The 26,985-nt window shown below is 35.6% G+C and overlaps 3 protein-coding genes across 8 annotated transcripts; 2 read left to right on the forward strand and 1 right to left on the reverse strand.

Moving 5' to 3' along the window:
* Positions 1 to 1,514: 1,514 nt before the first annotated feature.
* On the reverse strand, positions 1,515 to 13,971 carry LOC108559023 (neo-calmodulin-like). 2 transcript variants are annotated; one of them, XM_017916150.1, is made up of 8 exons: positions 13,910 to 13,971; positions 3,116 to 3,275; positions 2,900 to 3,028; positions 2,674 to 2,842; positions 2,471 to 2,614; positions 2,205 to 2,411; positions 2,083 to 2,139; positions 1,515 to 2,033 (listed from the first exon to the last, which is right to left on the reverse strand). In XM_017916150.1, exons 3-8 carry the CDS (start codon positions 2,900 to 2,902, stop codon positions 1,957 to 1,959), a joined length of 657 nt encoding a protein of 218 aa, XP_017771639.1. In that variant the 5' UTR covers positions 2,903 to 3,028; positions 3,116 to 3,275; positions 13,910 to 13,971; the 3' UTR covers positions 1,515 to 1,956. The 2 variants fall into 2 exon arrangements, with proteins under 2 accessions (XP_017771639.1, XP_017771638.1); XM_017916149.1 differs by lacking the exon at positions 13,910 to 13,971 and adding an exon at positions 3,327 to 3,622.
* Positions 4,108 to 7,289, forward strand: LOC108559024 (fatty acid-binding protein, muscle-like). 2 transcript variants are annotated; one of them, XM_017916153.1, is made up of 3 exons: positions 4,108 to 4,265; positions 6,868 to 7,145; positions 7,213 to 7,289. In XM_017916153.1, the coding sequence occupies exons 1-3, from the start codon at positions 4,193 to 4,195 to the stop codon at positions 7,264 to 7,266; spliced, it is 405 nt and encodes a 134-aa protein (XP_017771642.1). In that variant the 5' UTR covers positions 4,108 to 4,192; the 3' UTR covers positions 7,267 to 7,289. The 2 variants fall into 2 exon arrangements, with proteins under 2 accessions (XP_017771642.1, XP_017771640.1); XM_017916151.1 differs by lacking the exon at positions 4,108 to 4,265 and adding an exon at positions 6,285 to 6,420.
* On the forward strand, positions 9,858 to 26,985 carry LOC108559020 (unconventional myosin-XVIIIa). Of its 4 annotated transcripts, XM_017916140.1 has the most exons (16): positions 9,858 to 10,373; positions 10,976 to 11,134; positions 11,197 to 11,726; positions 11,790 to 12,141; positions 12,889 to 13,026; positions 14,704 to 15,739; positions 15,796 to 16,660; positions 16,722 to 17,058; positions 17,117 to 17,332; positions 21,956 to 22,228; positions 22,306 to 22,395; positions 24,015 to 24,371; positions 24,423 to 24,701; positions 24,774 to 25,732; positions 25,798 to 25,983; positions 26,044 to 26,985. In XM_017916140.1, exons 2-16 carry the CDS (start codon positions 10,985 to 10,987, stop codon positions 26,381 to 26,383), a joined length of 6,108 nt encoding a protein of 2,035 aa, XP_017771629.1. In that variant the 5' UTR covers positions 9,858 to 10,373; positions 10,976 to 10,984; the 3' UTR covers positions 26,384 to 26,985. The 4 variants fall into 4 exon arrangements, with proteins under 4 accessions (XP_017771629.1, XP_017771630.1, XP_017771631.1 ...); XM_017916141.1 differs by lacking the exons at positions 9,858 to 10,373; positions 10,976 to 11,134; positions 11,197 to 11,726; positions 11,790 to 12,141; positions 12,889 to 13,026 and adding an exon at positions 13,990 to 14,333; XM_017916142.1 differs by lacking the exons at positions 9,858 to 10,373; positions 10,976 to 11,134; positions 11,197 to 11,726; ... (4 more) ...; positions 16,722 to 17,058; positions 17,117 to 17,332 and adding an exon at positions 20,422 to 21,884.

The raw sequence follows: 26,985 nt of genomic DNA on the forward strand, positions 1-26,985 counted from the left end.
AATGTGTGCATTCAACAGGAATGTATACGCTGTTTCTGCATCTGAGTGAAAATCGATGAGTTACATGAATGCAGTTTGCAATCAATGATTAAGTAATTTTCGGTGAAATAAGCAAAGATTAATGATATTCATGGGACAATAAATTCACGCCGAAATGTTTCCTAGCACTAAATTTCCTTCACTGAGCATATAAATAACGAATTCTTGGAATGCATCCGAGAAGTTGAATAATATTATTATTTCCTTTTCGTACATCATTAACACATTGTTGCTTTTTCTCTACTGTTTACCGGATTTACAAAATAAGTGATTTCTCGAGTTGAATCCAGTAATAAGTATTGTTTCATATAATTATTTTATTTTTAAAGATGAGAAAAAAAATGAAATGAAAAGAAACATGAGACACATACTTATCAACCCTTTTAGAAGGAATAATGACATGGAAGAAAGTGTATATGTATAGAAATTTGATACGCATTTTAACTGTATTTTATATACATAGTATCACTTATGTTTTAAGAAATTGAGAATTACTATTTCTTATAATTATATTTTTACATTGTTACTGAATTATAATTTCAAATTATTTTCGTTATTTCATACATAATTAACATTAGATTTGTATAATGTTGTTTGTATTATTCAATAACCAAGTGGATCCTCTCATCATCTTCGTCAAAGCTGTTCTTGTCCCTGGGCTCGCCTAACGCTATTATTCGATTCTTATGCAACCATATTTGCTCACCGTAAAAATCAATTCGTTAGTCAGCACTTACCTACGTGGACTTCATTGATCATATCTTCAACTAAAAATAACAATAAGATTATGTTGCGCTTAATAATACATGGATATCACCTTGAAAGAAGATGATATTCCTTTAATCAACACCTGGACATGCGGCCATGTGGAATTCAGCGTTTTTGAATGAGTTTCACAACAGTTTTGAATATTCAAAACGGGAACGCACGCCGACGCGCGCTAATTACCTGACCATTGACCATACCTGGCGCAGAACCATTAAGAAGTGCCAACTGATACTGTTCAAATTTAAAATTTGAAAATTACACCGTCTCATGGTTTAATTAAACAATCATAGTAGGTCTAATGAACAATAATAGAGATTGACTAATTCAATTAATTATAGTTTCAATAAAGATTCATGAAAATGTTAATCGATTAACTATATTTAAGTTCTTCAAAGGGATTGGCAGAAACTAAATATAATTACTGAACAAGTCTTCAATATTAATAATTCAGCTTTGAGATCTATGCATATGGAAGCAGTTAAATTGATTATTGTATTGTAAATTAAATGTATTTTGCTATAATTATAAGTAATTGATTGATATAAGAAACTAAAAATACATTAAACTCGTATAAATCAAGATCGTACTTTTTCAAGAAATTATGAGCGATCTCGCATGTTTTAGTGTTGTAAAGAAATATTGAATAAAACAAAGTTCATTTATTTGCTAAATAATTAATAAATTATTTATGTTGCATTTAACTGAATGGATATTTATTGGGATTTTGCACTTGTTACTGGATTTAGCAAAGCTATTGATCCTATTAGACATTGTCTCCTAGTCGCTATAAATCATGTAGGATTAACATTGTTTGGATGTCAGTTACACGATCAGCGGTTATTTAGATTAGCACCGTTTAGCAGCGTTACTCAATCCAGCATATTTAATTGTAGTTGTACTAAAAGTGATTTTCTTCAATTCTTCTAATTCTGTTAATTGTCTTTTAATAAAAGATTGTCTTCTACTGGTGATACAGATTCTTCGGAAATTTTATTAAAAAACAAACAACATTTGCAACTATCTAACAACAATAAAATGCTTGACACATAAAATACATAGATTTTGGCTTAATTATATTCGTTATTTGACACATAGAGTAATTAATAGTAGAGTAATTGATATTAGTTTTGTATAATTTATATGGATTATTCAATAACCAAGTAGATCCTCCTCTTCTTCATCGAAGCTGTCCTCGTCTCCGGGCTCACCTAATGCGTTTACAAATTCTGCAAAAGGAAAAATGTACATGACTATTATGCAACCATATTTGCTTACCGTAAAAATCAATTCGCCCGTCACCATCGACATCCACTTCTTTGATCATATCTTCAACTAAAAATAACAATAAGATTGAACTTATTAGTGCATTTTTGTTTGTTTGTAGAATCTTCACATACTTTCTTCCTCTGATAAATCTTCGCCTAAACACTGTAAAACGGCCCTCAAATCGGAGGCTGTAATGTATCCTCTGTTGTGTTTATCGAAGACGCGGAAAGCATCCCTCAATTCCTTTTCTTCATCTCCCGGTTGAATTGCTGCATCCGCTCCGCCGCTCGCCGACCACGCTATATCCATGAATTCCTCAAAACTGACGTTACCATCGCCTACAAAAGATTGCAATAATGAATAAAATTGATATATTTGTATTATTTAAAGCAAATACCATCGGCATCGACCTCTTGCAACATCTGTTGCAACTCTTCGCTCCTGGCGAATTGACCCAGAGATCGCATCACTCTCCCAAGCTCTTCCTTCGTGATACTGCCATCACCATCTTTGTCGAACAGTCTGAACGCTTCGCGGAATTCTTAAATACAAAATACCCCATCATTACATTCATTAAAACATCAATTAATACGCACGAACCTTTCATTTGACTCTTAGAGACGTTCGCGTATCTCGCGGAATTCTTCGAGATTCGGCATTTCTCCGTCGATTTTCCCGTCCGCAACAGCTGAACCGGCCTATCGGGCGGATTTGGATCAATCAGTTGGATGGGATTCGGTCCAACGTCGCGATCGGCGACGTTTCGAGTCTTCAACAAAACAAATAATATCATAATGTCACTTCATCAATTACTGTATTATAATACCATCAAATCCTTGATGTGATTAACGATCGGCGAAGAAGTAAAGAAATTGTTTACAGCGCTAAACAATTTGTTGCCCTCCAGTTTGAATGCTTCTCGATACGTTATTTGTTAAAAAATAATAATAATAATCTGCAAAAAGTTATGTAATGAGTTTTGCAACGAGTTGAAAGGTGTGTTGCATACGGTTATGAAGAAAAAAAGAACAAGCCTATTTACCTTATTATTATTTTCAATTGTGTTTTAATGAGGGCGGGTATCCGTTTATTTTGCACACTGCACCAAATTGTGAATTGGAACTACCCCCGACGACTATTGGGCGTCGGATCGCGTCTGCGCCCCATTCGCAATATATTTTCAGGGGTCGACAAATCCGTTCCTAAATACAAAATAAATATTAACATCATCATTTCTTTTTATTTCTGCATACTACTAGAGACGCTCTGCAAGTTCTTTGAATTGTATTGAACATGCAACGGACATTATATAATTAAGCAAACAAAGAGTACGCTTATTGTGGGCCGTATTCGAGTCATTTAGTATCAATTGAACCTAATTCAAGGTTATTAAATTGAATTCGTCCTCTCTTGAGAAAATGCTTCAATGGATGTACGCATAGGGAAGTTGACTACTACAAAAAGAACACTAATTTCGAGGCGAGTGTCATGACCTCTCTCTTTCTCCGCCACGTAATAATTGAATATCAATCAATTATCATTGAAGACGTAAAGAAATTATAGAATTATTGCATTACAGCAGTCGATCATATCAGAATCGAATCAGATGGAAAGACGGCAACATCATCGGAATGCTGCTCGTAATTTAATGTTAAACAATGAATGAAACGGATTACATGTTGTTGCAGTTGGTAGCGAGCGATTTGCAGGCTTTGTTTGTAGGTAGGTTTGGGTTTGGCGTGGTGGCGTGATTCTTCACAAAATCGTTAGTGAAAAGGGAATTTAACAGCGCGCATGACTGCGACAATTTACATACACATTTCAACTCTATGTCCATCGTAATTTCTTTAATTCACAATAACATGGATTAAGAAATTACGATTGGCTGGACTTTGGAATTGTGAAAAGAAATGAATGGGGAACGTTTGAAAAAAAAAATAATAATAAATGACGGTGAACAGCGGAAACCGTTGAATACACCAGCACACTATGATCCGGGTATAAAAGAGTCGCACTCGCGGCACCGGCTTTTAGAGCTGCTCGTAGACTCGCGGTGAAAACGTTGAGAACACAGGTTTTTCCCCTTTTTTGATTTATTAATCAAACAAAATCATCTAAAATGGAAGCTTTTTTGCAAAAGAAATACAAACTGGTCAACAGCGAAAACTTCGATGAATTCATGAAAGCTGTCGGTGAGTGAAGATTATAACTGCTTTTTTTTAAACTTACGCTTGTGTATATCCACCTATTATTACCACACATTCGAGCTATATATAAATATTTTAAATATACCACTTTTTTTTTATTTCGTGAACTCAAGAGAAAACTGTTAAAATTGCGAAGAAACAGAAATTCAATAATATTATTACGCTGCGTGTAGCAATAAAAAAGATGTTACAGTAATTTAATTCCTTGTTATAATAATAATAATGTGATGTTTTGCTACTTGCGGTATATATACAGGTTACCAGAAATAAAATGAAAATTAAAAAGGACAACATTTTTGTTTCATTATTTTTATGAGTGTGTATGCAATTCTGTAGGTTCGTATGCATCGGGGTTGATGACCGAAACACCTTCAACCCCGCCTAGTATTTAATTACTTACTGGTTTCGCTTGAATTTGATACCTGCTATATACTTACACCGCAACGGTTTTCATTTCTATCGAATTAATTTTAAAAAAAATATTGAAATTGATAATACCTTACAAATATTAATTACGAAAAAAAAAACATATAAAAATAGAATTAAGATTGTGATTGTAGATAATTCCATTGACAAATAATACTCTGTGATGGTTTTATCAATTTTACAAATTATATAATACAAATTGTATTTTCATTATTTGACAACTGTCAAATTGACATTTTTATAATATAACATAATTATAACCTTTTATATAAAACAATAATTAAGGGTTTTTTATATTTTATTATGTTTTAATTGTCATATTTAATCAAAATACAAAACGGTTTTTTTTTAAATTTGTATCAAATTTAATTGTAGAATAACATCGTTAGTTTATGTTTATCTTTAAACATTATGATTTTTTTTTAAATTATTCATCGATTGGTAACTCATTGTATCTTCTTATGCAACAAACGATCAAGAGTAAATTGTATTACAGAATAACGAGTCGCTATTATATGATTCACCATATAATAATTTACAATGTCGAAGAATAACACTTGTTTTTAAAATAATATAACCAGCGTTTCTCAACCTTTCTTGCAGTTATAGACGCTTTGACCAGTTCCAATCATTTTGGCATGAACATAATAGTTTGTGGTTATTCAGTGACCCAATTGTTTATATTATAAAAATGACAGATGCCATTTCACGATCTAATATGTTTGTACTTGCTAAGCGTATTTCAAGTAACTGCGTTTTGATACAAGGTGACAGATGTCATTGCGTTACGCATTAAGAATTTAAAGTTGAGAACCGCTTGCATTGCGCAGCAATAATAGTGGAGGAATGAAATCATTAGCTGTGTGCATATTTTATTATGTAAATGATTGTTGTTAGCAATAATTGCTGTTTTGTTGCTGGTATAATTAAGAATTTAAATTTAAAAAAAATACAAATGATAAGAATATTCGAATATTCGAACTGTTTTGTTTATGTATTTTGCATAACGACAATTAGCGAAGGTTTAGTGTATGTTAAATATTTACCTGAAAATGACCGAAATAACAGACACATACTATAGGTGTTTTGTAACGAAAATAAGTATTTGTTTTTAAATCTAAACGTTTATCAGTTTCGTCCATAATATTTACATGTGATGTAATATTTTATAAATATTATCTGCATATTATTTTCTGTCTGTGTTGAACGTTTAATCGGAAAGTTATTTACAAAATGTGCAATGAATCATTTGTCTGAACGGTACGATAGGTGAGCGAAATAAATTTTCCGTTACTCCCGTATTACAAATTGTTTAAACGTTGAATCTTAACTCTCTCTCTGTGTATGCACTTTTTTATTCGATCGTTGCTTCGATTCTTCGATTAAATTGGAGCAGGTCGCAGTACCTGCGTCTCCTCTCTTTTCTTCTTTTTTTTTGGGTACCATGATAAGCCTGCTGCGAATGCAAAAGAGCGAGAGAGAGAGAGAATTACATTTATTAAGCAAAAAGCTAAAGGTCGCACATTATCGATGATTAAATTTAATCATAACGTATAAATACGGCTGTGATTGCTCCGAGACAGTCAGTACAAGTTTCTCATTCGCTAGACGCACATTTCAACTCTAAAAAACCCTTCAAAAATGGAAGCCTTCGTCGGTAAACAATACAAATTGGATTCGAGCGAGAAATTTGATGATTACATGAAGGCCGTTGGTGAGTTTTCATTTAAAATTACAAGAAAGGAAAAGAAAAAATGCAAAACATACTTGATTGTCGAAAATGTATTTTTTTTTATATATTTTGTTTTCTGTTTTTGTTTCAAACGAAACTCGTTGCTCTTTTATTTTTTTCGTCGTCGTCGTCGCGAAGGTCATCGGGTCCATAATCCAAAGGTACATAAATTAGAAACGATTAAAGTACGCAAATATTTTTATATAAAATAGATATAAAAAGAAAACAGGACGAGCGATCAAAGTACAAAAAATGTATCACAAAACAAAAAGAAGAACTGTTATAACATTCATTGATAATACTTGTTGAACATGCAAAAGCTTTTATTGGTTTTTAATCGAGTTCTATTGTCGATTTAACAATTATTCGCTAATTAACTAATTAGTGTAATTGCAAATGTAATTTTTTTGTTTGTTTTTCTTTGTTAAGGTGTTGGTCTTGTGACCAGGAAGATGGGAAACGCTGTATCTCCCGTCGTCGAATTGAAGATGGACGGTGACCAATACGTCTTGTCGTCCACCTCCACCTTCAAGAACGTCGTCACCAAGTTCAAGCCAGGCGTTGAAATCGACGATGAAACTCCTGATGGCAGGAAAGTCAAGTCTACTTACAACGTCAACGGTAATGTTATCACCGAGAAGCAAATCGACTCCGCCGGTAAGGTCACCATCATCGACAGGACGTGGTCCAACGACGAAATCAAGATGGTAATTACAAACATTTTTTCTCTTATTAACAGTAACACATTTTATTTACACTCTATATTTTTCGCAGGTATTGAAAGTCGACAATATCGTCTGCACCAGAATCTACAAGGCTCAAGCCTAAATAAAACTTTGAAAGTTTAAAAATAATAAAAATTAAAATTTTCTAACGCTTAGGAAACAAACAAAAAAAATGAAATTGTTGAAGCGCTTTTTTTTTGTATTACAAATACATCACTGAATATTTGAAACACGCTTGAGTTATTATTCATTGCCTCCATCACACGATTCCCAACATAACGAATTGCTAATTATTACTTATATAGGTGTCAAATTATACACTTCGCACTAACTGTTGGAAATACAAATTTTGCAACCAACAAAATTTCCGTTCAATTCCCACAAGTATATAAATTTCAAGACCGAGATTACAAAAGGCTCCAAATTATACAAACGCAGCTGCACCTCTATTCAATTGCAGATTTCATAAAAAAAAGGGGAGTGAGAGGGAAAAGGGGGACCACTCATTATTAAACACTCACAAACGAAATAGTACCCATACTTACGTGGAAAATTATGCAATCCCCGGTCTATGAATTCGAATCATTTTGGCCAAAATGTTGTGTAATCTAATTATTGCTTTCCTCCACTGTTATTGCTGTATAAAACAAGCGGTTCTCAGCGTTAAATTCTTAACGAGTTTCAAAATGACAGCTGTCACCTTGTGTCAAAGCTGGTGAAATACACTTAGCAAGTACAAACAAATATGTTGGATCCCGAAATGACAGAGTCGCAAAGTGTCAAATATTTTATATTATAAACAAGGGTCGCTGCGCAACCACAAACAAATAAATGACAATTGTCATTGAAAAGTCGGTGAAAAGGTTGTGAAACGCTGGTATTATTTTTTAAAAAATGTTATTGTTCGACATGATTATATGGTAATGAAATATAAACAATGAACGTAACAAAAAAAATAACCTTGATATACTATATTTTTATATAAAATGTTATTTTTAGCGCGGAAAAAAACCTATGAACTATAGCACTTTTGCGTCATTTCGGCTAAATTGTTGCAGTTCTGTTATTATCTAATATTTCGTTTGCATACTACAGATAATAATATATTTGTTTCTCCAATAAATATTAAATATCTGCACTGTGAATTCGCGAAATATATGAATTTATTACAATCTATTTTTTATGGATTAGTTTATATCTTTGATAAATGTTTTTATTTACGTAATTCTTGATACATTCGCAAACAACCAATAAACAAGATTGATAGATTACGTTATCGCGAGTTGCATAACGTCGAGTGTATTCCTTATCGTGCAATCAATGTATGTTTTTTTTATGCAATAAAGTTACGTTGTTTTTTTTTCTCACGAATTTCATTTAATTATATTGAACGGATGAGATATCAGCTATCAGACACTATATAGATTGATTGGTTTTCATTTGCTTTAAGAAGCAAAATCTTAAATAATTAATTTATCAACTTAATTATTCGTTTTATTTATTGTTATTGCTCGATGTCAGAATTTAATATATGTATGCTATACTTCCTAGCAGTCCTATCCAATTACATGTATTGTTTGTAACACGCAGTATAATAAGTGTAGTTTATGTAAATATTATTGTGTTTAATGTGAGGAACGTATTTGATTTCAATTTACTTCGATAATGGTACATTTCTCAATAATTCAGCTATAAATATCGTATTCAACTCAATATCATTGTTTTCTTTACAGACATGATTCAAATATAGATTTAGGATACACATATCTGTAAATAAATAACAAGTTTTAGTCTTAAGTTTAAATATAATATTAAACAAATTTAATATATGTGCACTAAATATCTGGACCGGCGCTAGCTAATGGACAAGACTTGCTAAATATATAAAACTAACTTCATGTGATAATGATAATGTATCGCCGGTTCTTATATTTGATGAATATTTATATAAATTTGGTATGTATTTTTCTTAAATTTCGTTAGCAGTTAGTGGATTTGCTGGAAATATTGTGGGTTTGCTGCCAAAATAAATATTTATTATTTTCCGGGAAACACACTTTTTGGTGGCAATATTATTTCAAATTAGAATGTCATTAACAAAAACAGTTTTTTTTTTGTTAATTTAAATATTTATTTTGGTAGCATTGTCCCACAAAATTGTTTTAATTATTATTGTTAACTTATTCAGTATCGCCGGTCGAGATATTTGGTGAGTAATTAAATGTAAACCATTAATATGTTTTTAATAAGTATATTTCTTATTGGTGGATTTGTTACTTCCTGTCTGGAAATATTGGGAGTTTAGTGAAACCTCATCAAAAAGTTATTAGTCGTGTCTCACATTTTTCTATTAGCATTTGTTTCTAAGAAAAGAAATTTAAAGCGGTCACACCAGCTGAGCCGGTCCTGCCTACACCATCAAACTACAGAATGAAACAACTTGAAACAGTGTACGTTCATATGAACGTTTGTGAGATCGAAAAAGGAATGAAAGTTTGAGTAAGCTATATTTATGTTATTATTTTTATTCCCTGTTTTTAAAAGATTGAAGAGTTTGTATTGTATATAATGTTGCCTATCTGCATTGAATGGATATCGTGGAAAGAAGCACGCGCCATCTTTGAGAATGCGAGCGAAACGGACATTTCGCTAGAGCGGTTAACGGGACATTTACAGCTGCTCACTATATATCTGTTCTCTTTATCTTTCTAATTTTTGGGCGTCGACCAGAATGGGATAGAGCGTGCAGTACGTTCACCGGTATCGAATAATTCCACCAAGCGATACTCGTTCTGTCATCCGTGGTGAATATAGTAGTAGTGGTGGTGGTGGTGTTGTGGTGCGGTGTATGCTAGTACGTTTTTGCTCCTTGTTATTTATGCTATTTCCGCGGGTCTGTCAAAAAATGTGTACGTCTGTTCGTTATTAATCGTTCCGTGTGTGTTTTCCTCCAGTGTAAGTGGTTATGTGAGTTCACAGTCTGAGTCACTTTTTTTTTCGGGTAATACAATTATCACCATTAGAGTGAAAAGTGTTTAGTGCAATTGCGATTGTTGATTTAGTATGGCTGCGGCCTCGGCCTCTATATTTTGTGATTTCCTTCGTTCTGTATGAAGTTATAATAAATAGACAGAGCAAAAAAATTAAAGAAATACACACACTCATATAATACACAGTTATATATCTATATAGGAATAATAATCAATACAGGTTAATAATGTTTTTATATCTCTCTTATGCTTCTCATAACATACAGAAGAAAAAAAAATAACGAAATAAACTCGTGTACTTTCTCTGCCTATTGATTAGTTTTGCTTTGCTACTTTCTTTAAAATGCAGGTAGTTGCACCCTTATCACAATACCATAAGATATCATTTGACGTTTTCCTCATATTTCGATAATTTTCTATCTTATCTTATCGTTTTAAGTTACATTTGTAAATACATCGATATATCAACAATAGATCCATTTTCGTCGCGCGAACAAAATAAAGTTATAAACATGTCAAACTTAAGTTATTCTAGATTGTAAATATTTAATAATCTGTTACAATTATGCATGCATTATCTGCGCAACATTCCTCAATCTGGTATTAATATTAAATGCAACATTTTTTTTCTTCTTTTTATTTGCTTTATTTGCAATCTACAAGGCATCAATACATTAACATTTATAATACAAGTTTGCATTTAGACGCTTGACATTTCGCCTATTTTAATAGCCTGGGCAGAATCACTATGTAATTGATTGTATTCTTCTTATGTTTCGTTAATATTCAACAGCATTGAATATCTTTTGTATTTGACGTTAGGTTCATGCGATGTTTAACTTTATAAAGAAAGCTGGATCCGGCGTGACCAACGATAAAGATGAAAAAGAAAAGAGGAAACGTGATAAGAAGGACCGCAAGGAGAAACAGAAACGCGAGAGAGCCAGCATGTCACCGGAGGAGTTGTTGCGGCTGGACGAGGTGTGCCCTTTTTTCTGTAAATAATTCTAATTTGTTGCATTCGCTAATCTGTTAAGTTGAAGGTTCGAAAATCGCTGAAGATTACACGAAAACGAAAAGAGAAAGAGAAATTACCCTCTGGAATAACTGCCGACTACACCGCCGATTTTTTGGCTAGTTTGGAGCGCGTCGATCCGCTGAGTATTACCAATTTCAATCATTTGAACGATGGTCACACGCAATCGGATAGTTCGGAGACGAGTCTGAACAGTCTGAGCAAGGGTGGTAGTATGCCCCCAGTACCGCCTCGACCGCCGAAACGGGGGATATTGAAGATGCCCAGAATCAGTGTGTACAGCGAGCAAACGCCTACGACGACGCCAAATCCGACCGATTCTGATAGTCTAATTAGGAATACGTTGCAAAACGAAGTTATAGCTTACCAGAATTTACCTCAGAACGGTTTCAACGCTGACGCGAAATTAGGCAATCTTTTAGTTATCACGACGACGGCGTCCCCGAGCAACGACTCGCTGACGGACACGACGAACAGTTCGTTCGCAACGCCTCCGTTTTCCCTGAGCCCTGTGGGAGAATCGCAGGGATTTCACAGGTGAAGAAAAGCGAAGAAGAAATGTGTATTTTTATTGTTAAAGGAATTATTGTTTGTTCTTAGATGGTCTCACACTGCGACGTTCGATGATTTTAATTTATCCTTACCACCGATCGTTCCGCTCACCTTACCCAAACCGAGAACGCTATCTATTAACAGGCAGCCGCCTCCGAGAAACGATTTCGGCTTTTCGCTGAGACGCGCTATGGTGCTGGACAGGGATTCCGGAAATTCTTCAATATCGATGCGAGCCGTCATTTTTGCGGAACCGGGCGCTATTGTGCAACATCAAAACGAGACTGGTTTGCTTCCGGGTGATAAATTGCTCGAAGTGAACGGAGTCAAAGTTGGAGAAAGAAGTCGTGATGATATTATAGATTTAATCAAAGCTTCAGGCGAAAGCGTCACACTGAAGGTATACCTTTTTCTTATTTCTACGTCAAGTACAACAACAACAGCAACATAGCAAAACAATTTTGACTTGTACGAAAGAACCAAAAATTAAATCGATTCCAAAGTAGAGGTATAAACTTAAAACTTATAACAGTATCATCAAACGCTTTAAGTATTCCGTTCATAAATTACACGCGACTTGCATCCCAAGTAGGATAGCGATATTCAAAATAAACGCTTTCTTCAGAATTCACTTCTATTTTCGTATATATATAATACAACTATAATTATCGACGGCTTTTACAATCGAGCATAAGTCACATCACTGTACTGATTTGATTAATATGAGACGTAACTGCAAATGTTGATATACAAATCTACTTTTCCTTTATTTCACACCTGGGATAGTTATAACAATAGCAAGAAATTCTACTGTTAAAAGTAGCGCGCTTATGAACCGAACGTTGTGAATGTCGGGATTCTTTTTTTTTTATTCGAGTTGCGTGAAAGGTTAGAAGACGAATCATTCAATGCATATACAAAGTTATCTCCGTTATGAAATGTTACTTCACAGTTAAGCATTCTTTCAAAATACAGAATGTTATAAAATATTATTTAATATTTTCTTATTTTTTATTATTTTTTTCTTATCAAGGATGTGGAATAACCGCATAACTACAGTGGTTTTCATTTTGCTTCTATTTATATTGTAAACATAATATACGTAATTTATGTATTTTGTAATGACACAGTTATTTTGAATATTTAGGTTCAACCCGTGGCCGAATTGAGCGAATTGAGCAGACGTTCTGGACAAGACGGAAGCGAAATATTTTTAGATGATGCTAATATCAAAGGAGGAACATTGCGACGCTCCGGTAGCCGAAGATTCAACGTAAATATGACGGTAAATTGCACACATTGCATTGTTTCATTATTTATTAAGTAGGCGATAATGCTTTTTGTCTACATATTAAACGAACATCAATACCGTTAAGAACGAAAAAAATATGGGTCACATATAAGCACGTCTGATATGATTATTAGTAAGTTACACAATTTGATTTTATTAAAATACTTTAAAAGTCAATGCCGACGTTTATATATATAAAAAAAATATGTGTAATACCTACATAAAAATACCCGGTGATTCATTTTATAATACCATACTGGTAGAAAGTGAAAAAGAAACGATTTATTTTTATTTTATTTTTTGGAATTGCTCAATATAAATAGATTTAAAATTTCAACGATTTAAATCATCGTTAATTAATCAAGGGATTACATTGATTTCTCGCGGCGATCGGAATATTTAACTCGGTCTAATTATGCAACTCTATTTGTTTATAGGAACAGGTGGTGGTGGCTTACGTTATGTAATTGCTTTTTTTTTAAAGGAATTATTCACAAAAATTAGGCGTAGTTATGTATTAGCATTTTCTTTTTTTTCTGTTGCGCTTACTCCGTAGTATTGCCATCACGATCTCAACTCGACCTTGTCGCAACTACTGCAGCAGCCGCAGAACATAGTGCACACCCGTTCGAAGAGAAAATAATTTGATTAGCATACTTATTCTTACACACATATCTTCAGTGACATATTCAAATGTTGCTTTTGCTAAACCAAAAAAAAGAAAACGTTTGAAATCATATTTTAAAGTTCAGTGTCTCTTCTCTCTCTCTTCGGGTTTTCTCTCTTTCGTTAATTAACGACATAAAATGAAAAGCGGGTGATTATTTAATTTTGAATTAATTAGTGTGCAGTAGTGTGCTTGTTTTCAACATCTTACTTCATTCTTTGCGTACGTTTGAACGGTCTTGTTGTCAGTGGGTCGAAGATCACAGAGGCGTGCGTACGTTTACGGCGGTTATTCAATTTTCGAGCAAATGTTTCACCTTTCGCCCTTCGAGAACTCTTTGCGTAACGGCGGCGTAAGCAATAACGGAAACAAAAAGTGTCATTCGAAATGTACGGGGAGTGCGCACGGCATAAGGGCTGTAGAAAAAGAAAGATCGAAGATAACTCGTCAGATTTCGAGTGGAAAGAAATTGTCAAGTATTTCCAGGTGCACTGGCAGGAACGGTAAACATATTCTAGACATAACTGATTTGCAAACTGCCGCCCTTTTCCGTAAAATCCCTGGTTATGAACTGCAAGAAAGGTTCTGGTTCAAAGATTTGCTAAACGCTGTTCAGTGTTTCAATGATATTAAGGTAAAACGAGACGAATCAATGTTTTTTTTTAATTATACTCTTTTCTTTTATTGTGTTTATATTCATGTCATTATATAAATCTTGTGATTTGTATGGTTTCATAGAAAACGTTCAAGTGATAAGGATTACCGCTTTCCGTTTATTTAGTTGTATTCTTGTTAGCAGTTCAGTAAAGTGTTATTTTATGTTAGCACGTTTATTCATAAAATTGATGTTGTCTAATTATAAGTGTTTGCAAATTGAATTATGCTTACTATAACTAATCTTTTATTTATTAGGCAACATTTTATTGATTCATTTTTGGTAATTTTATGTAGGCAACTTTTTCCTAAATAAAATGTTAATTAATTTTATTTTTTTTTGTACTTAGGCAAAAAGTGAAGAACAGATTGCTTCGGAAAAGGAATGGTTGGACGCGGAAAAGATGTGGCTGATGCATCGAGGAGGATTTTCGATGGCCAGGAAACTAATCGTACCGGATTTGGAGTCTGGAAAGGTGAGATTGCAGATCGAGCAAACTGGTGAAGTGATAACTGTGGACGAGGATGATGTTGAAAAGTCGAATCCGCCGAAATTCGACAGGGCCGAAGATTTGGCGTCACTGCATCAGTTGAACGAATCGAGCATTCTGCACACGCTTAGACAAAGATTTGCGACTAATCTGATACACACCTACGCCGGAAATTCAACACTTTTAGTTATAAATCCTATGGCGCCGTTGTCCATTTACTCGGAGAAAGTCGTAGCCTTATTCAAGGGCTGTAAATCTGAGGACATGCCTCCGCATATATATTCCATGGCGCAATCCGCTTACCACAACATGTTGTCTGCACGAAAGGACCAAACTCTGTTGTTTCTGGGTAGAAGCGGTTCGGGCAAAACCACAAACTTCCGACACTCCATTCAATATTTGATGACTGCCGCAGGATCGGTCAACAAAATCTTAACAGTTGAGAAATTATCTGCGATCTGGAACATTTTGGAGAGTTTCGGCAATTGCCGAACCGTGATGAACGGGAACGCAACTAGATTCACGCAAATTTTCAGTCTTGATTTCGACCAGAGCGGAAGCATAGCTTCTGCCAGCATACAGATATTGTTGCTGGATAAGACGAGGATCACGAAGAGGATGGACGGCGAGACGACGTTTCATATAATGAATAGATTGTTGTGCGGCGTTGAAGGAAACTTGAGGAAGGAACTGTTTTTCGATAGTCTGACGGGAAACGAGCAGAACGCGTTCTTCGTGCAGCTGCAGAAGTTGGAGGAGAAGCACAGGGCTCAAACCGATTTCGGCAAAGTACTTAACAGTTTCGAGGTGTTGGGTGTGCACGAATCGGATTTGAAGATAATCTGGAGCGTGCTTGCAGCGATATTTCATCTCGGCTGCGCGGGGGCTGCTAAGAGTGAGTTGAAGAAGGCGTTGATTTGAAGTTTTAATTAATTTATATTATTTTCGTAGATTCAAATTCGAACAAATATCAATTTAACAATCCGCAGGCTGCCCAGAAAGCTGCCTTACTACTGGGCAGTTCGGTGGAAGATTTGTCGAGAATTATTTTTGGTATGTCTTCCGGTGGTCTTACCACGCCGAACGCACCCAGAGCACCATTCAGGACGCCATCTCCGACCGACAGAACTTCTGATCGAGAGATGACAGGTTTGGAGGCTCTTGAAGGGATCATCACTGAACTGTACGCAGAAGTGTTCAACTGCGTCGCCAGTTTGATAAATAAATCGATTTCGGCTTCTGCGAGTACGGTGAATTCTTTGCTTCTGGTCGACTCGCCGGGTTTCCAAAATCCTTCGTCGTGCGGTCGACAAGCTGGTGCAACGTTCGACGATTTGTGTTACAACTATCTGCAAGAACGACTTCAGTTGCTATATCATCATAGTAATCTGGTGACACCGAAAGATCGATACGAACAGGAAAATATATCGTTTAATTTTGATGATTCCTCGCACGAGCATATGGCCAATCCCAGTCACATTGTGAATCTATTAGACAAGACAGCTCAAAACACCGTCGTCAGAACATCCCAGATTGACCTACGCGAAACGGATCGCAGAGGACTGCTGTGGCTTTTGGACGAGGAAGCCATATATCCTGGCTCGACGGACGATTCCTTCATCGAACGACTGTTCACGCATTACGGAGACAGAGACTATCAGCAGCTGTTACTTAAATCATCGGGAAATCATCAATTCATTTTGCAGCACATGCAAGGCACGAATCCCGTACTTTACAAAGCCACCGGTTGGCTCAAATGCAGTCGCGAAAATCCAGTGAGAAGGGCGGCACTCTCAATCCTTCAAGACAGCTGCAAGTAAGTCACATTCCATTAATAACGATCCTTTTGTAAACCATTATGAATGTTACTTTTTTAGGGAAGACTTTAGTAAACTGTTCGTGAATTCCCGTGGACTGGGGACGACAAGTTACAATGGATCACTAGTTGGCATAGAAGGATCGCAATCGCTGCGACGCGCCTCCAGCATTCGAAGAACGTTCACCGCTGGTACGGCAGCGATCAAAAGGAAATCCATTTGTCTGCAAACCAAATTCACTGTTGATGGTTTAGTGGAAACTCTGAGAAGAACGAAAATTCGCTTCATCCAATGCATACTGCCTCAGCACAATGCCGGTCTTTGCGAAACCAATTCAACTCTGATATCGACCAAAAACGACAATGGTTTATTGAATGTACCATTGTTACGTTCGCAGGTAATTTATTTACATGTACATCTAAATCGAATTTATTATATATTGGTTTCAATTCAAGATTCGCGGTGGACAAATCCTAGACGTCATCAGACTTCACAAGCAAGGACTTCCCTATTTCATGCCGTTGGGCGAATTTCGTCGCAGATTCCGATTGCTGGCGTTCGACAATAAAGTTGCTAACAACGGATCCGTCTTGGACGAGAGAAGAGCTGTGGAGGATATGGTTTCGGTGATGGATATGGATTCATCCGGTTACCGTATCGGATTAAGCCAAGTGAGTGTGTATTTTCGTATTCGTTAGCTTTCTTTAAGTTTGAAATTTGTAATTTAGTATTTCCCAAAGACCTAATATGCAATGGGGGAAAATATCGAATGTTTTCGTCGCTTGATCCTAAATAAGCGAATCGTTTTTCCTCTCTCTCTCTTCTTTACGTGGATGAGAGGTTTCTAATCATGTCCGCTTTGACTTACATACCCATTTGAAATTGTTTTAGAATGTATGTATTGTATGTATGTATGTGCACCTTATTCAGTGCGTCTAAATACCTATTTTTGAATCAATCGAGATCACTGTTGACCGCATTTCGCTCTTCCGTTGAGAAAAATCTAAATATTTATTCTTAAACTATTTCAATATATCTCAACATTCTGAGAAACTAAGAAAAGTTGTTACATATCAAATTACCACAACTATTGACTTTATATAAATAATAGGACACTCGTTAATTATTGAACGTAAACAAATTGCGATAACATGCGCCCATTTGCTTGCCAATAAACTTTGTAATTAATACGGATATAAAAATAGATGAAAAAACAAACAACGTAATTTGATATTTGTTGGACCTATTAATTTAAGCATTAACTAAAAACCATTTAAGTTTGGATGTTTATTTTTTTGAAGTAAAAATGACATTTGCTGTAGTGCAATGGTTTTCAAACTGACGCTGGTAAATGTAAAACTAAATACGTATTATTATGTAGAAAAATTTCCATCTATTTTGTAGTAAAACTATGTGTACTATGAGTAAACGTTACGATGATGTTATCAGATGTAAATAATAAAATTTGTTCATGCAACATTTGGCTGAATTTCAAAATTGTTTTGCAAAAAACAAGTATCTCACAAGATGAGACGTCAAAGTTTTAGAATTACTAACCTTCTAGAATTAAAAATTAGGCCTACATAATTGAGTTATTCTATTTAAGAATAAAACTTGTAATTTACATTTATGTAAACTTGTAATTTTTTTACTAACCAGTTTACAAATTAACTTGTATTTGATGTAAGTTTCTTGAATGTACTCCAATTACTGAAAATTTTCCAAAACATATTATTTATTTATCTTAAATATAATTTAACATTATTTGTTTAATGCACAAATTTAGACCAGTCAGCGTTCGCTTAACGCGCAAATAAATTATGATCCGCTAAGCAAATATGTATTAAACGGATAGTGAATTTACATGCGTGCATACGTTTACGATTCTTTTGGATACACATGTTTTCGTTCGTTCGTATGAACATTTATTTCTGATCTCAACATTACACATTTATATCTGGGTACAAATTTCAATATTATTTTAGTTGAAGCTGTTATTTTTTCTTCTAAAATGTGTAGAGAACAAAGAATAAATGTGAATACAATCCCAGTCGATTTGTCCGCCTGACATTATTGTACGTTCTTATGAATATTTGTACGTACATTTCTTATCGAACGTACATAGGATGTAGGTGAATGGCAAATTGAAGTTCTACTTATTGCTATTTGATAATTATTTATTATCTAAAGATAAATAATTTAAAACATTTTTTTTCTTAAATTTGTTTTAATATCAATTGTTTATGATGTCGTCCATTGTATAGTTGATGATTCAAAGCTTAAGTATATTAATGTCCCATTTGGACTGACGACCTCTTTCTACCAAATCGGGAATAGTTTGTTTACGATCGATAAAAACCTTTTTTTTGGATTTGTATTTGTGTCCGCATTTCCGTATTTGATACTACACAGTTTTATTTATCATAATTCATCGTTAATTATAAAGGCGGCCACGATGAAAAGACGCGTGTGTTATATAAGGAAGAAATCAAGAACTAGCTGGAAATGATAAAAAAATTAGAACAACGTAAACAATGTTGCATACAAATTATTAAGTGTAAATAAAGTTGTCTGCATCTACTGCGGAGATTTATTAATGGGAATATTTATTTTTTTTGACCGTGCTGTACATCTCGACAGATTATCACATGATCGCCGCATCTAAATTAAGCGAGTCCCCTGGGAGTTGATGAAATGAATACAAATTAGATGAAACTCGTATAGAATTTTCATTCTATACTAAGAATATTAATGCTGCATTATGCATTTCTTTTTTCCACCGAATTATTATAATTTTTCAATATAATGTTTTGGTCTTTTATATATTTACTATTAATGTCAAACTAAATCAATTTCTTTAAGTCTTATGGTCTGAAATATAAAAATAATTAAGATTTTAACTAAATTTATATTTAATTGTAATTGTTTGCGGACATGAGAGAATCTCGCGACGTCAAGAATTTAACATGTTTATTGTTGGGTATTGTATGAACGACGAATTGCTGATGGTACGTTTTGGAAAGTAAAATAAATAAATGTAACACACTTTGAGAAATATGTGTTTATTATACAATTTATTTGATGATTTGTATATATGAAATTACTACATACATAATTTGTGTATATAATTTTTTTTTAATATAAATTATTTATATGTACGCGCATAGCAAATAGTTGTATGCGATCGGAAGAAATTCTAGTGAAAACTGTTTTGTACGTATGTATCGAACCTGTCGCACCTGTATAGTCTGTTACCTGTTTAGGTTATTACTTGTATGGTTTACAGTTGTAGCTAAGGCGAAGAAGAGAGTCTAAAGCGATTCAGTGATGAAACATTCGCGCGCGCCGCAACACTTCCTACTACATGTATATAAATACAAAAAAAAGCACAGCTAACTGTACATTAATTAACCATTCTCATTAAATATACATATATATATATATATAGATAGATATACCAATAAAAAAAACAATATTGAATCTGGGTTAAACAAATAACGGCGTGCCGCTCTTTATTTTTATATTCAAATTGATTAATTTCGGCGTCGGGTATAGTGTAAATCTCAGTCCGCGCTTTTCGGTTTCTCAATAATAATGTTCGGTGGTTTCATGGACACGGTTGAATATTTCGTGTTGTGTTGTTCAACTTGAACTTGAACTATATATAAATAAATACAAATCGGAGCGACGGAATTGCAAAGTATATCATTTTAAAATATAAAGTGTAAAGGAAACAATACTTTCTCCTGTCACCTTAAAGTAGAAAGTCGCTTTACGCTACGAATTCACTTTATAGCTCTTTCGTACATTGAAATAGAAGGGTTTAAGAGGTAATCTATCTATCTCTTAATCTCTCCGCGCGCGCGTTAAATGACCTCGCGAATCTCAACAGGTGATTCCACCAAACAGATGCAATCCAGCCAGTGCGATTCGAGCGTAGTCAAGAGGAAATTAGTTGTTGGTTGTAATCGAAAAGCTGTGAGAAGTAGTGATGAAGTGAACATGTTGAAGAAACAAACCGGTGCAGTTGTTGAATCGCGAAAACATAAATGCATTAACAGCAAGAGTGCGAGATGCGAAGGGAACGTGAAAAATGATAAACTGAAATTCGCCATAGATCATTTCGATAAAATCTTGAACGAGTACGGAGCGGAATCGGCTATCAAAAGCAAACCGAAATTGCAGAAAGCCAAAACGTGCAGCATAATAGAGTCGAAATGCATCTTGAAGAAAGGTATCGCCAGAAGCGATTCCGCCACCACGTTATTCGTGGGACAGAAGACGCAAAGTATGCAAAGGTTGATGACGACAACGGACGCCGAAGAAAAGCAGCAAATCACCAAAAATATCAAAGCTAAAGTCGATTTCATAAACAAAAATAAATCGAAAGAAAGCATAAACATATTAAGGAAGAAGGATAATATTAAACCTGCGACGTCCAATTTAAAGCAAGCAAAAAATACGAAAAGTACTATAACTTGCAGCGCGAATAATGCAACGAAAACTGTCGTTTCAAAAGGATTAAAAGTAAAGGAAATACAACGCGCGCTACTCACGAATAATAGTCATTGCGAAAGTAAAGTTAAAACATTTGTAAAGCGCATAAACAGTCAGCCGGTTTCTTCACCGTTTATAATAAATAGTAAACAACAATTGAGCAAACCGAAGCAGGCCAGCAAAGAAGTTGAAATTGTTAAAGGAGGAAGGTCTTTATCGATAAGCAGCAGCAGCACAAGAAAACCAACAACTTTGAGTAAAATTCCAATCTCTAGAGAGTTGAATAAAAGCATTCCGAACGGTCTAAACGTAGATCGAAATTTGAGTAGTGCGTTCAAAACTAAGAGCATGCTGAATTTAAATGTAACAACAATGACCGCAAGAAAAGGTGAAGTTATGATGAGTAGATTGTCGCAGTGCAACAAAAGTCAAGGGGATATTTCCAAATTGAATGACAATTTTGGATCGAAGAAACGTATCTTCGAAGCGAAATTTGCCGTAGCTTCGAAAGAAAAACCTTCGGCGGTTTTTCAACAAAATGATTCGAAGAAGAAACCGTTCGAGAAAAGCGACAGCGGCATCGAGTTGAGCGGAAGCAGCGTTAAAACGAATTACAGCTCTGACGAGAATTCGGACGATAGCGGAAACATGTCGAGCGGCGTCGATGAACCTAAACAACAATCGTTTTCTAGATCAGAATCAATTTTGCAAAAAAAATCTAGCGAGGTTGTTAAATCATACGAGATTATTCATGATATGTATTTTTGTATTAATTGTTTTTGTTATTTTCTTTTTAGATTTTCTTCAGATCAAGAACGCTCACTGATTTGGAATCGCAACGGGATGAGAAACTTGCCGGTATGGTAGTTCATCTGCAAGCTCACTGCAGAGGACATCTGGCTAGAAAGAAATTGGTGAAGAAGAAACTTCAGGATTTAGCGGTGCGTTGCATTCAAAGGAACGTGAGGAAGTTCATGCTGGTGAGGGATTGGCCTTGGTGGAGACTCCTGGTGCGGGTTTCGCCGCTTTTAAATGTGCATAGAACGGAAGAACAGCTGCGACAAAAATCGGTAATTTTGTATATATATATTTTTTTTATTAAAAAACGAAATATTTTATAATTGATATTGTTTTGGATAATTTTTAGGAAGAATTGGATTTGCTGAAAACTAAATTGGACAAAGTCGAATCGGAAAGGACGATGTTGAAACACGAGAATGACAAACTTGAATCAAAGGTAATATCATTTGTTTTATTAAATTAATTTAAACAAATTTAGTATTTATGACTAGAGAATATAATTATTTGCATAAATTGCAATTGATATGATAATAGCTAGAACAAGTTCTGAGCAAACTAATTTCTTGATAATTTAACAGCTTGATCGAGCTATTCTTTTGGGGATATTATTAAGCAATGTTTGCAGTTAATATTCGTCAAATAATTTTATACATTTCCTTTAAACCAGAGGTTCCAACGGGGTTAATTGTGCATTACAATGTACAAAATTTAAGGGTCGATGTAAAAAAAACATTGGGAACCGCTGGTTTAAACAGTTGCATTTTTTTCGTGTATAATCCGAATTTGCATAGAGCATGCAACGTATATGTGGAACAAGAGACGTGTAAATATAGTTGAAAAAAGAGCATAGAGACAAATAGTATTGTGCACTTTATTTTTTTAATTTTTGGCAAATAGCCACATTAATACAGTAGATCGCGCTATATTTTTAGAAACAACGCGATGCTTTACATATATATATATATTTATGTGTGTGAGTTCGAGTCTAAAAATTGTATTAAAAATAACTTTTCGAAAAGATTTTAATGAACTTTAGGAAATTTTACTTTAATTTTCTTTGATTGCTTTTTTGTCTTTAAAAATAAATTTTTGAAAGATGCACATTCGCGTGGTGGGGATCCGTCCGTCGTGGCTCAGTTACGAAGGAATTGCGTAAGAGTCATCAGTTGGAGCTCAGATTCGAACGTGTTTTGTGTGCTGCTGTGCGCGGGCCCAAATATATTAAGAAATTAAATGCCGCACATACCGTCCAATGCATCCTCCAAATCATCGTACGAATCCTCCCTATATCCTTCTCGATATCATCCCATAAATTCACCGACATCGTATTCTTCCAGCAATGATTCGCTGTACACTAAAACGTCCCCTTACTATTCCCCAGCCTCGTCCACGTACCTTCCGCACAGAACCACCACCAATACAGATAACGTGTATCGACTTCCACCACTTGCACCGGAGCGACGATCCAGAAGAGCGGATCAGAGCTTTCAGTCGATTCCGCTACGATCTGTTCTATCATCCCCGAGTCGTTCCATCACATCCGCTACGCCCCGTCGATCTGTAACGCCGCGGAGAATCTTTCCGCAGAATCACTCTTCTTCGAATTATAATGATTATGACGATAAAGATCAATCACCTATTGTGTTCGACGCCAACTTGACTTTCGTGCTCGGATGCAAAAGCAAAATGCGTTCGAATCTGACCCCAATCCCCGCGCATCTGGAAGATTCGACGGCCTCCAGTTACTTGACCAACAAGATTTCCGACTTTTTGAGTCGGACCGATCATGTAATGGACGAATGGAAGAATATGGATCGCAAGAAAAAGCATATAGACGTTGACAATGATTACTACAGCAAGAAACGACTGGGCAAATCGCGAAGCGCAACGAATATAATGATAAAAGGATTTCAATATTACAGTCGAGCCAGCAGTTGTTCAAGATCTTCTATGGCTCGTGAATTGTCGGAAGATCGTACAGAAGATGAGGCACTATCAACTCTCAATCAATATAAAGTATAAACGTTTTATAATTTTTTTTTCATTATTCTTCAGATGATGGAGATTTCTGCGGATTTGGCGGAGGAGCATTCAACTTCCACCTTGGCAGCCGAACGTCTGGATGCAGAAACTAACGAGAGGATTCGCTTGGAACGCGAATTAAGTGAAACACAGCACAAGAACAAACAACTGCAGCAAGCTTCGGAACGATTGGAGATGGAATTGTTGTACGCTCGGTCCGATTTGGATGGAATTTCCGAGGAGGACGATGAAGGCGAGGGTGAGGGAGTTTTTAAGCAACGCTATGAAAGGGTAGTGAAGGAGTTGGAATTCACGAAACGCAGACTGCAGCAACAGCACGAAGATGACCTCGAGCAACTCGTCGGGTTAAAAAAGCAATTGGAAAAAAAGGTAAATTGTAAAAATATTGCGTTCATTATAATGTTGTATTATATTTTTAAGTTGTCCGATGCTTATGAGGAAGTTGAAGAGCAGCGTCAAGTAGTTGGGCAGTGGAAAAGAAAAGTTCAAAAGTTGAACGGCGAAATGAATGATTTGAAACATCTGCTCGAAGAGCAAGGAGCCAGAAATAATTTGCTCGAAAAGAAACAGCGGAAATTCGACTCCGAAACCCAATTGATGCAAGACGAGCTGCGCCAAGAGAAGATCCTAAAGGAACGCGTGTGCCGAGAAAAAGAATTGTGCATGGCAGAAAAGTTCACGCTGGAAAGTAACATCGCAGTAAGTTTCATTAAAATAGATTAGACACATTGATCATTGGACGCATATTATATATTTAAATATTTTTATTAGGATATAAAACTAGAATTAGAACTGAAAGACGAGAAATTGGCGGCCTTCCAAAGTGAACTGGACGAATTAACTTATGGTGGCAAGACGGAGGAAGAAGTTACATTGTTGAGGAAACAAAAAATCGATTGCGAACGACGACTGCACGATCAAGAGGAAGAGCTTGATGAATTGGCCGGACAAGTTCAGCTGCTCGAGCAGGCGAAATTGAAGCTCGAAATGAATTTGGAGCAGATGAGGAAGACCGGCAAGAAGGAAGCTCAGCTACACGACGAGGAACTTGAGGAGGTGAGGTGCAATGCGCAGAAGAAAGTTAAAAGCTTGGAAGCGCAGCTGGAGAACGAACACGAGGAACGGACGATACTTTTGAGGGAGAAACACGATTTGGAGCGAAGATTGATGGCCGCCATGGAGAACGATAATAATGAGAAGGCATGCGACGAAGCTCTGCTACAGAGATTGAAACGAGACCTGAAGAGAACCAAAGCGTTGCTGAGAGATACGCAAACGCAGCTGGAGAGAATGAAGGCGGAGACGCCCGGCAAGGCGATGATCAGGCAACTGAAGAATCAGCTGGAAGACATAGAATGCGCGAGAAGTTTGGCCGCGAAAGCGAAGCAGACCCTCGAAGTTGAACTTTCGGAGACGCAGTCCTTGCTCGAGGAATCGAACAGACAGAGGAACGACGCCGAGGATAAACTGAATGCGGTTAATCGCGAAAGGAGCGACATGCAGTCGCAATTAGAGGAAAACGAGGAAGAACTAGCAGAAGTTTTGAAAAAATACAAGGCGTCCGTGTCTCAAATGAGTTTAGATCAGTTGGCGCTTCAAGAGCAGGTATCTTTGGTAACCGACCTAGAAATCGAGAGAAACTCTTTACGCGAACAATTGGCGGAATTAACAACGAAATTAGAAAGCGTCGAAAGTATGGGTGACGCTTCATCTAATTTAGTGATGAAAAGGTAACGAATTAATTAAGTCTATAATTTTAAAACAGTAAAAATTACATGGAATTATTTATTTTCAGAATGGAGTTGAAACTTAAAGAGCTAGAAAGTAAGTTGGAACTGGAGCAAACGACGAAATCGCGCTTGGATGTGCAGATCTCGCGATTAAAGGAGGTCGTGGATAAACTGCAGACAGATTTGTCGAACGCTAGACTTAAAGAGCAGAATTCGCAAGATCAAGTTAGAAAGTTGCAACGGAATCTTAGGTAAGACATTGCGTGTTTTTTTTTTATTATATTTAAATTAATATACGTTATTTTCTTTAGGGAAATAAGGGACGAGCTGAATAGCGCTATGAGCAGGGAAGGTGAAACGCTTTTGAAGAGAAAGGAATTGGAGAAACGGTGCGAGGAATTGGAATCGGAGACAGCGACGGCGCGAACCGACTTGAGGCTTGCGCTGAAGCGAATCGAGGATCTTCAATCGGCGATTCAGGGCGACTTGGACGATGATGATAGCATGGAAAATTCCGACAGCGAGCACGACAGTTACAGTTCCGATGATTCGGTGAACACCTTCCTCGCCGCTCACAACAAGGAGAAAAACGACAGGAGATTCTCGACTGCAAGTTCGTCTGGCGGGAAAGAGTCCGGGTCGTATGCATGAGTGGCAGTTTCCATCTGCAGAACAATTTCTTTGACGTTCTGCAGGAAGGAATCGGAAGTTAACGGCCAAGTGCACTACGTATAAATATGTTATTATTTTATTATTATTTTTTTGTTTTGTATCTTAATTTTGTGATAACTCGATCAATTATTATTTCTGCGGATTATTATTTCCTTCTAGTCTTCACTGTATAGTTAAAAGAAGAAAAACAAATAGAAGAGAGAATCATAAAAGTAATGTAGAAACGAAAAAAAAACCAACACGGAGAAATTAATAATACGCAAAAACTCTAAAGAAATATCTTATAATTATAAAAAAAAAGATTTTGTATATGTTTATATTACGTGTATATTTATATTAGAATATTTATCTCAATAGCTCTGTTTTTATTATGAGATCTCCCCTCAGAATGCTGCGCGCACTCGTGAAATATTGGAAATGTAGGAATTAATTAAGAACCATGTAAATTATCGTTTAAGACTAAAAAAGGATCACTTGTGCGTCGTACTGGATGGACATAAATATTTGTGTTTCTGCGATGCTTCTTTTTGGGGAGGGAAATATGTAGTAATATGTAAAATTAAATGATTATTATTATTAAA

Source organism: Nicrophorus vespilloides, unplaced genomic scaffold (genome assembly GCF_001412225.1).
Source record: "Nicrophorus vespilloides isolate i.1.1-1 unplaced genomic scaffold, Nicve_v1.0, whole genome shotgun sequence".
NCBI classification, from domain to species: domain Eukaryota; kingdom Metazoa; phylum Arthropoda; class Insecta; order Coleoptera; family Silphidae; genus Nicrophorus; species Nicrophorus vespilloides.